This window comes from Podarcis cretensis (genome assembly GCF_951804945.1).
Source record: "Podarcis cretensis genome assembly, chromosome: 12".
In the NCBI taxonomy this organism is placed as follows: domain Eukaryota; kingdom Metazoa; phylum Chordata; class Lepidosauria; order Squamata; family Lacertidae; genus Podarcis; species Podarcis cretensis.
The window spans coordinates 2,660,071-2,669,702 of record NC_137181.1 but is presented as its reverse complement, the minus strand read 5'-3'; the positions used below and the strand labels follow the sequence as shown (position 1 = coordinate 2,669,702).

Sequence of the window (9,632 nt, the reverse complement as noted above, 5' to 3'; positions counted from 1 at the left end):
TGATAAAGGTTGCTTCCACGGCAGAGCCCTTTAACACTGCTGAATCAGCAGGATGTGGAATTAAGGCAGGTGACCCGCCCAACACTTTATAGCATAGCAGTGTATTCTCCTTGAGAAATTTGGCAATGCCATGGGCAACTGCCTAAATAATGTTTCCTCGGAAGCAAGTCCTCAATTCAGTGTTGTATTTAAGCCCTTGCCTGTGAGAGTTGCCTCTAGGTGAGTGCATGGGATTATGACTTAATGTGCAGCCAGGCTGGTGAATGAGGGACAGCACAGAAATGTGGCAGGTTGTTGAAGGACTTTACATCCAACTGAGCTGCTCACCCAAGTGGTAATCAGGCTACTAGCTTGTGTAGGCTTATTTACAAGGCTGCCTGAATTACAGAATTTTAGAGTTGAAGGGACCCTGAGGATCATGTAGTCGAACCCCCTGCAATGCAGGCAGTATGCAACTGCCCCATTTGGGGATCGAACCTGTGACCTTGGTGTTCTCAGCACCATTCTCTAACCCTGCTTTGTGAGGTAGGATGAGTATGGGCTTAAATTACTGCTTTCCTCTTTTCAGGCACAGCAGTTGCTAATTAATATATGTTTTGCTTCACTATTTTAAACAAATAACATTGAAAGCATTAACGAATAATTGCTCTGGCTGCAAAATAGAAAACCAGTAACTAAACCGCTGCTCCCTTGCAGGGGGACTAAGAGCCACCACAGGAATGCTATACAAGTGAATAGGTAGCAAACAGAATGAAGTGGCAAAGAGGCTCCTTGAAAGAAAAGGGCAAGAAGGAGACAACCAATGAAAGGGAGACATGTCTCTGGTGCATTGCCAGTCGACACTGGACAGCCTCGCTCTCCTTTTTCAATTTAAGACCAAAACATTGCCACAGGACTGAAAATTGATGGGAGGAGAACACAGGTCCTTTGAAATGCAGTGGTTTGGCAGTGATTAGGGTTGGGAAATATCTGGTTTTCAACATTGTATGCTCTCCTAACGTTCTTAAAATTCCAGTACAGTAGTTAAATAGGTTGTTCGATAGCTAAAAAAAAACCCTCTCCTTTTAAAAAAGACACTGTAGTTGATTAGCTTTTAAAGTTCCATTTGGGAGTTGATCATTTGCATGCTTGTCGAAGAGGGAGGTTCCTGGATTTTTAATCTGCAATTCTATAAAACCCATCCTGCAGCTGCTTTGCTGTGGAGTTGCGATCAAATATCTGAGCTGGCTGTGGTCTGTGTTATCCAAAGAGTTACTGGGTTGGAATTGGCAAGATTGCTGGACACAAATTAAACCCAAGTTTGCACAAAGCTGTCTACAATACTTGCTGTGGCGTGACCTTTTGCAAATCAAAAGGGTTTGCAGTGAAACCCGGTGCATGTTTATACGAAGGCGAATCCCACTGAGTTCTATGGGGACTTTGTGTTTCTGTGGGGTTATAGCCTTATTTGGGGTTGTTGGTTTTTTTTATTAAAATGTGATCATCTGTTTCCCCCAAGTGAACTTGCATAGATATGTATAAAACAGGATGGCAATTTTTGTGAATTACTAATTTCTGTGTGCTTTTTCCTTCTTAATTTACCAGGATGAATTAATCCCCACTTTAATGGGGAACCACCATTTCAATTTGTTGTACACGGAACACACATGGTAGCAAGGGGAGGATGATAATTCCTTTTCTCAAGTGCACTTAAAAGGCTAGTTTGGTTCTGGTTGACAATACTGCTTATTTCGGACCAATCTGGAGCCTTCCAGCTGTTTTTTAGTACAAATCCCATCAGTGCGAGGATATCTGCAGGACCACACCTTGCAATCTCTGCCTCCTGTGACCACCCCTTCCCACTGTCTCCCACTTATGTGAATGAAATAGCAATTGTCAGAGCAGCACCAGCCCAGCTGAAGTCATCTGGAGAGGAACAGTTTGGGATTCTTCCTTATTATCCACATCAGTGGTCAAGAGGACTGAAGTATGAACTATTAGTTATTACAAGTCTCTTAATCTATTCTAATAAAGCAGTAAATGAAACAATGAACTTCTTAACAAAGTTGGGGTTACAGAAGGTCTCCCTTAGTCATACAGTACTTTCTTCTTGCAAAAGTATTCAAATTAATTCTGCCCAAGTTCTGCTAGGCAAATTTCTCCATCATCCATATTACCTATTTATTATAAAGCTTACTCTATACTGTGAATGGTTGCCTGTATCACACTTAAAACAATTTTTATTATGGATGGTCATAGATTCATTGAATTGTAGAGTTGGAAAGGACCCATGGGGTCATCTAGTCCAACTGCCTGCAGTGCTGGTATCACAGCTAGAGAATCCCTGACAGATGGCCCTCCAAACTCTGTTTAAAAACCTCCAATAGAGAAGTGTCCTGCCACCTTCTGAGGTAGTCCATTTCACCATTGAGTGGCTCTCACTGTCAGAAAGTTATTCCGAATGTTCAGATAGAATCTACTTTCTTGTCATTTTAATCCATCACTTTGGGTCCTACCTTCTGGAACAGCAGAAAACAAGCTTGCTCCATCTTCCATGTCGGAAACTACAACTAATCCAGAATGTGGCAGCTAGACTGGTGACTGGGAGCGGCCGCCGAGACTACATAAAACCGGTCTTGAAAGATCTACATTGGCTCTCAGTACATTTCCAAGCACAATTCAAAGTGTTGGTGCTGACCTTTCAAGCCCTAAATGGCCTCGGTCCAGTGTACCTGAAGGAGTATCTCCACCCCCATTGTTCTGCCCGGACACTGAGGTCCAGCACCGAGGGCCTTCTGGCAGTTCCCTCACTGCGAGAAGCCAAGTTACTGGGAACCAGGCAGAGGGCCTTCTCGGTAGTGGCACCCGCCCTGTGGAACGCCCTCCCACCAGATGTCAAAGAGAACAACAACTACCAGACTTTTAGAAGACATCTGAAGGCAGCCCTGTTTAGGGAAGCTTTTAATGTTTAACAGACCACTGTATTTTAATACTTTGTTGGAAGCTGCCCAGGGTGGCTGGGGAGACCCAGCCAGATGGGTGGGATATAAATAATAATTTTGTTGTTGTTGTTGTTATATGTGACAGCCCTTCAGATTTTTAAGGTGGCTTACATAACACCTCTCAGTCTGCTCTTCTCCAGGCTAAACATCCCCAACTCCTTCAACTGTTCCTCATAAGGCTTGGTTGCAAGACCCTTCATCATCTTAGTTGCCCTCCTCTGCACACCTTCCAGCTTGTCAATATTCCCCTTAGACTGTAGTGCCCAGAACTGGACACAGGTCTCCAGGTGGGGTGTGACCAAGGCAGAGCAGAGTGGTCTTTTTCCCCACACACAAGACAGAAAGCTCAAAGACCACATGAGGAATTATGTGACAAAGCTAGCACTTGAACTCAGATCTTGAGCCTTGAGGACCAGCCTGCCTGGCAACTGCACTCATCCATAGGCTAAACTGCATGCACTCTTACTAGTTTATTCTATTTATATGCCAAAAGGGTTCAACTGGATTTCTGTTTAAAATAATAGTTTATTATAACCTAAGGATCAACGTGGGTGGTGCTGTGGGTTAAACCACAGAGCCTGGGACTTGCTGATCAGAAGGTCGGCGGTTTGAATCCCCGCGACGGGGTGAGCTCCTGTTGCTCAGTCCCTGCTCCTGCCCACCTAGCAGTTTGAAAGCACGTCAAAGTGCAAGTAGATAAATAGGTAGTGCTCTGGCGGGAAGATAAACAGCGTTTCTGTGTGCTGCTCTGGTTCGCCAGAAGCGGCTTAGTCATGCTGGCCACATAAACCGGAAGCTGTACGCCAGCTCCCTCGGCCAATAAAGCGAGATGAGTGCCGCAACCCTAGAGTCGGCCGCGACTGGACCTAATGGTCAGGGGTCCCTTTACCTTTACCTAAGGATCAGGAAAAGGAGATACACACGCAATTCTGAAACCACCAATGATGGAGAGAAGGTTCTGAAAAGAAATGGTAGTTGCTGGATGAACTGATGGGAGGAGCCTGGCTTTCTTAGCTGAGTTTAATTGAGGAAGTCTCTCTTGAAGGTGCCACCATTACTCAGATGCAATAACTTGGGCTGAACCATTCAGAATAACATGATGAATATACAGGACAGGAGCTGTCCGTGGTGACATAAAACTGCTGCAGATTCTTTCTAATGACATAATGCACAAACTCTAAGCCCAGTCACAGTATCTGTTTTATTATATATTTCCAAACTGTTGACAAAAAGGTCAGAGAGCATCTCTTCCAGCCCTTTTAAAAGACAGGTTGTATTCCTACATCACAAGGTTTCGCACAGGGAGGCGGAGCCTGCTGCCCTCCAGATGTGGGGCTCCAGGGTCCCATTGGCCCCAACCGGCATGAGGAGGAAGATCAGGGATCATGAAGCCCAACAACACCAGGAGGACCAAAAGCTCTTACCACGATGGCGTGGAAGACATCTTGGATGTTGCCATGCTTTCATTTCCTTTTACTCTTAATTTTAATGTTTTTAATTGGTAATAAAAGAATAGTTCTTGGAAAGTGTCTGTAGATTTTACTGCAATCCAGCAGTATAAAAATTTTGGTAATGAACTAAATGAATAAATCTTCCAAAACCAGGTCAGTGAACTGGCTCAGGTAGAAGAGTGACCACTTTTCAGGAATAATTAAAGAGCCTTTCAGCAATTTAAAGGTTAATTAAATTGGATTGGAGGACAGACAAAACCTGTTCCAGAGCCCCAGACATTTCCCATCCTAGATACCTTGAAGAAATTCACAGCCATGCAAGCAATGCACTGATTCTCACTTTTATGCTATCTTAGGGGAAGGGATTTCCAAAGACCATTCCCAGCATTACTTCCCAAGCCCAAGCCCACCTGATCACGCTGCAGCAACCTCCCCGCATCCCTGCCATGTTGGGAGGGGCTGATGGGAGTTGTAGTCCAAAACATCATGGAGGGCACAAACTTGGCAAAGGCTGTTGTACAGGTGATGATGATTTTTTAATTAGTCAATGCCCCAAATGACTGTGTGGATTCAGAGGGCCACACGTGAGATTCAAAGACAGCTACATTTGAGGTTGCGGCTCAGAGCCCTTCTTTGTTCAGGGCTTTTGCCCTTAATACTTGCATATTAGCCAGAGACATTCCATGAACCACATCCTCCAGCTTGTAGAAGGTCTGGAAGACGGTTGAGGATACCGAGTGGCACTCAAAATAGCGCCTCAGTGTGGCCAGGCTCTCCATGACTTCTGCCTTGGAAGGGCAGGGCAAGTTCTGCGCCTTCTCTTCATCTGCAGCTGCACAGGCTGGTTCTTGAACCCCTTGGAGCATCTCAGCACCCTCCTGGTCTCCAAAACACTCCAGCTCCTCATCGACCAGCACAAACTGTTCAAATTGTTGCCGGTCCTTGAACCCCAGGGCTTGGACCACATCCATAGGAGGAGCCGGGATGCGGAGAGCCAAGCCAAAGCCCGCAGCTTGGAAACAGCTTGTGATGGTCTGTGGACAGACATCTAACCAGGCTTGGACTATCATATGAACAGCGTCCAAAAGAGTCAAGTGCTTTGAGAGTTCGCTTGCAGGAACGGGGGATCTGCTGTCGAGCACAGCAAGGAGGCGAAGAAGCATCCTCCTCCGGTAATGGCATTTGAAGTTCTGGACCAGCCCATGCTCAAGAGGATGGATCCGGGAAGATCCAGGAGGCATGAAAACCATCTTGGTATGAGAGAGCTCAGTGTCGGGATGCACCGCACATGGGACCAAAAACAGCACCACGCTCCTCTCTGTTCGTTTCATGTCCTCGTTGAATTTCTGGAGCCACTCAGTGAAGATGGTCGCTGTCATCCATGCCTTGCTATCAGCTCTGTAGGTGACAGACAACAGGTCCTCCCTGTCAACCCCTTGGAAGCCAAATGGCCTTCGTGCCTTGCCGACGATCAGGGCGTCCCTCTTGTCTGAAGCATCCAGATTGGTGCAGAGCAAGACAGTGAGCTGGTCCTTGGCTCCCTCTCCGCTGTCCCAAGCTAGGCCTTCTGGGGTAGCTCGAAACAGGATGCCAGCCTCCCCGCAGGCGTAGATGTCACGGGGGTCGTATTTGTTTAGGATGTAGGGCAGGACGTTGTTTTCCCAGCCCTCATCCTCCAGATCTTCGCTGTTCTCTTTCTCCTCCGGAGGTCTTCCATGCGCCGCTTTCTGCCTGGCTTTGAAACCACGCAACCAACCCAGGCCTGCCTCCAGCTCTGGCTTCCTCCTGAACATCTTGGAGCGGTCTCCAGCCTTCTCTTGCAAATGCATCCCATTGGCAGGGGTGCTGGACACACACCTGTTCTCAAACCACTGTAGAAGGTCCACCTCACCAGCCATGGTCTTCTCCTCTAGCTTGCGCTTGCGCCCTGGGTTGCCGTTCTTGCACCACTCGGCCAGGATGCGCTCTTTGTTCTTGATGATGCGGCAGATCTGGGGCTGGGAGACCCCAAACCTCTTGGCCAGTTCGCTCTGGGAGACCTTGGGCCCTTCCAGCATCTCCAGCACCCGGACCTTCTCTTGTAGGGAGAGCTCCTTCCGCTCTTTCCTCTGCACGACAGTCTCGCTCGACAGAGGTGAAACTCTCTTCCTGCAGCTGGTGTGGTTGCTGGCATTCCCTGCCAGGCAGGCTCCCTGACCAGTGGCGAGAGCAACATGCTCCATCAAGCTCCTTCCACAGTCCCCGCAGATGTATGAGCATTGCCCGGTGTGGTTCAGACCGTGCTTTTCTAACTCTGCCTTTTGGGCAAAGTTCTTCCCACATTCCAAGCACCAGTGGGGCATCTCTCCCATTGGCGCTCTGCAGATCCCAAAGGCAGGCACACTGGGGCCACATCCCACTCTGTGGTCCATCACCAGACCTTCCTCACTGCCTGCTCTGGAGTCAGGCTGCCCTGGTTCCAAGTGGTTTTGCCCAAGTGCAGGAGGGCTGAGTCCATTCTCTCCACCTTTTCCAGGTGAGGCGTTGGCAGGAGGCAAGACCTCCTTCCTCTTTCGATACATCTCTGGTTCCTCTTCCTCCTTCACTCTTTTTGGATGCTGGTCCAATCCTGGAAAAGAAAAAATGCAGAAAAGGTTAACTGAGTGACCAAAGGAAGTGCAATGGACTTCTATATGTTCTTCTTTCTAACAGACCACCCTTCACCAGGTGACTTCCAGATGTTTGGGACTACAACTCCCATCAGGTCTAATTAGAATGGGGTCCTTTGATCAGACTGGGCACTGCCAAGAAGAGCCCAGTGGCTGGATCAGGCCACCATCCTGCAGCCTTTCAGGTAGAGGACTCATATTATTTCTGCTTTTCAGATTATCTGCAGATAGGCAAAATCCTGCTTAAACAGGGGAAAGTGTGGGATGGGACTTGGAAAAGAAGGGCATCACTGGGGCGCTGCAAAACAAGGTGAGCACTGAACAGCTTCATGGTCACACTAAACTCCCCTGTGGAGGAGAATTCCCTCTTGAGAAGAAGGACAAGAATACGAGGAGAGTCTGCAGGATCAGGCCAATGGCCCATCTAGTCCAGAATCCTGTTCTCACAGTGGCCAAACAGATGCCCAGTATGAGAAACCCCCAAGCAGGATTCGAGCACACGAACAACTCTCCCCTCCTGCAGTTTCCCGTGACTGGCATTCAGAAGCATTGCTGTCTCCAACTGTGGAGGCAGAACAGAGATATCCTGGCTTGTAGGCATGGGGATATTTTAGAAGGTGCAGGGCAGATGCCGGTGGGGACTCTGTGTGCATGATGGGAGCCTGGCAGGTATGAGAGAGTATGCCTTGCTGGACCCACATTGGAACCTTTAAGCCAGCCCTACCCTGGTGGGATTTGGTGCTCCCCCTCTGTTCCCTTCTTCCACCAGGACCCTAAGTCAAGGTTGCATGCTGCATAGCTGAGTGACAGGGCTAGCAAACATTTCCACCCATTTGCAAGGCAGCATAAATGCTGCTGTGCAAGAGTTGCAGGTTCCCCCATCCCAATTCGTGGCTAATGGGACAGGGCAAAAGCAATTTTCATTTGCACTGAACATTTTTTGTGGTGAGGTGCATTGAAAGAATCCTCCTCTTCCTCCTCCTCCTGAGGAACCACCCATAAACTCACTCCTCAACACCATGCATGTGTCCGCTGAGTTGTTGCTTCCAAGGAGGTGAGTGGAAATCACTCTGCACATGCCCAAGGGCACTCTCTCCCCCTTTTCTCTTTTTGCTGCAGCTGTGAAAACAGCTTCCAGGACTAAAAGTCCCAAATCCCCACATCTAAAATGAATCCCTCAAGCTCTCCACATGCAGCTCTCTGAGACTTCCTCAGAGCCAACCTTACCTGAATCTGTATCCAGTGGGACCTGGTCTGTTTGAGCCATCCTTCGCCAAGCCGGGATGGAGCCCTCACCGCTGCTGCTTTGAGTATCCTCGTAGCACCCAGAGGCTTCAGATCTAGTGCTGGTACCAAGAGAGGATGCAGGGAGGAGAGAGAGGTTGAGGATGGAGGATGCTGGAAGGACCAGAGTCCGAGCATCTCCTGGAGAGGAAGGTGAGTGCAAGGCTGCTCCCACTCCACCAAAAAGTCACAGGACCAGTGAGGGTAGAGGCCTATTTGCTGCTGCTCTTGAGCTGCTGCTCAGCTTCTCCCATCCAGCAAATCTCCCCACCGCCAGCCCCATCCTTTCTGCCTGCTCTATGTTCATCTCGCCAATTGGTGCTGTGCCTTTCTGTTTAGGATTTCTTCTTGGCCTGGATTGGACAAGGGATCCCTCCAATGGGCAGCCATGGAGCTAGAGGAGAGAGAGAGGGAGAGGGAGAGAGAGACTGAGAGAACAATGGTTCATTGGAAAAACCAACAGCGATATCCCCAGCAAGAGCGAGACAGCCTTTCCTGACGCAGCACCCCCACAGACTGGGGCAGGAGGGTGCTGGAAGAGGACTAGGGTGGGAATCTCTCCTCCCCACAGGCAAATTGCTAGGGCTGCAAAAGCAAGCCTGTTTGCATTTCTCAAAACCAGGGCTTTAAATGTAGGGGAGGCCACCCCACAACGCACCTGCTTCTTTCACGGGATGCTGCGGCAGAGGAAATCTGTCAGGAACTTTAGAACCAAGGTTATCACCACTAGTCCATCTAGCTAAATATTGTCAACACTGAATGGCAGATTTCAGGTTGCAGGAACATTCCTAGCTCTATCTGAAGCTGCTACTGGGACATTTTGCATATAACTGGTTTGCTGTGGCACTTACCTGCCCCCCCTTTAAGATTGTAGTCCTCATGATAGAGAATAATGAGCCAATTTAAATAGGGACATAGGAAGCTCCTTTATATTAGTCAGCTTATTTCCCAAACTTTTTCCAGCTGCCGCCCCCATGGTTCCATAAACTCACGCCCAGTTCCCCCCTATTCTATATAAAAAAGGCATAATTTGTAATAGCGGTTTGCACAGCCCGCTAAGGAAGAACGCTAAGGAAGATAACAGCACGTTGAAATTCAAAACACTGACAATTCATTGCACATTTATTCAAAACCCAATTAACTTGATCCAGTGATACCAGCTTTTCAAAGTCTCCATGAGACTCTTAGTCTCAAGGTTGTGGGTTCAAATTAAATAAATTTAATTAATAATAAAAACAAAAACCAGGGGAATGAAATATAGTAAAACA

The 9,632-nt window shown here is 48.0% G+C and overlaps 1 protein-coding gene across 2 annotated transcripts; it reads right to left on the bottom strand.

Annotated features, from left to right (window-relative positions):
- Nucleotides 1-3,038: 3,038 nt before the first annotated feature.
- On the bottom strand, nt 3,039-8,708 carry LOC307199117 (tigger transposable element-derived protein 3-like). Of its 2 annotated transcripts, XM_079946760.1 has the most exons (4): nt 8,308-8,708; nt 3,877-7,040; nt 3,206-3,516; nt 3,039-3,115 (listed from the first exon to the last, which is right to left on the bottom strand). In XM_079946760.1, the coding sequence occupies exons 1-2, from the start codon at nt 8,345-8,347 to the stop codon at nt 5,053-5,055; spliced, it is 2,028 nt and encodes a 675-aa protein (XP_079802886.1). In that variant the 5' UTR covers nt 8,348-8,708; the 3' UTR covers nt 3,039-3,115; nt 3,206-3,516; nt 3,877-5,052. The 2 variants fall into 2 exon arrangements, with proteins under 2 accessions (XP_079802886.1, XP_079802885.1); XM_079946759.1 differs by having other exon boundaries at nt 3,047-3,516.
- Nucleotides 8,709-9,632: the final 924 nt, after the last annotated feature.

Bases quoted from the DNA above. Each gene is read 5' to 3' on its own strand.
- LOC307199117 (XM_079946760.1), bottom strand. From the start codon at position 8,347: ATGGCTCAAACAGACCAGGTCCCACTGGATACAGATTCAG. The intron at 7,041-8,307 runs GTAAGGTTGGCT...TTTCTTTTCCAG, and splicing joins CCCACTGGATACAGATTCAG to GATTGGACCAGCATCCAAAA.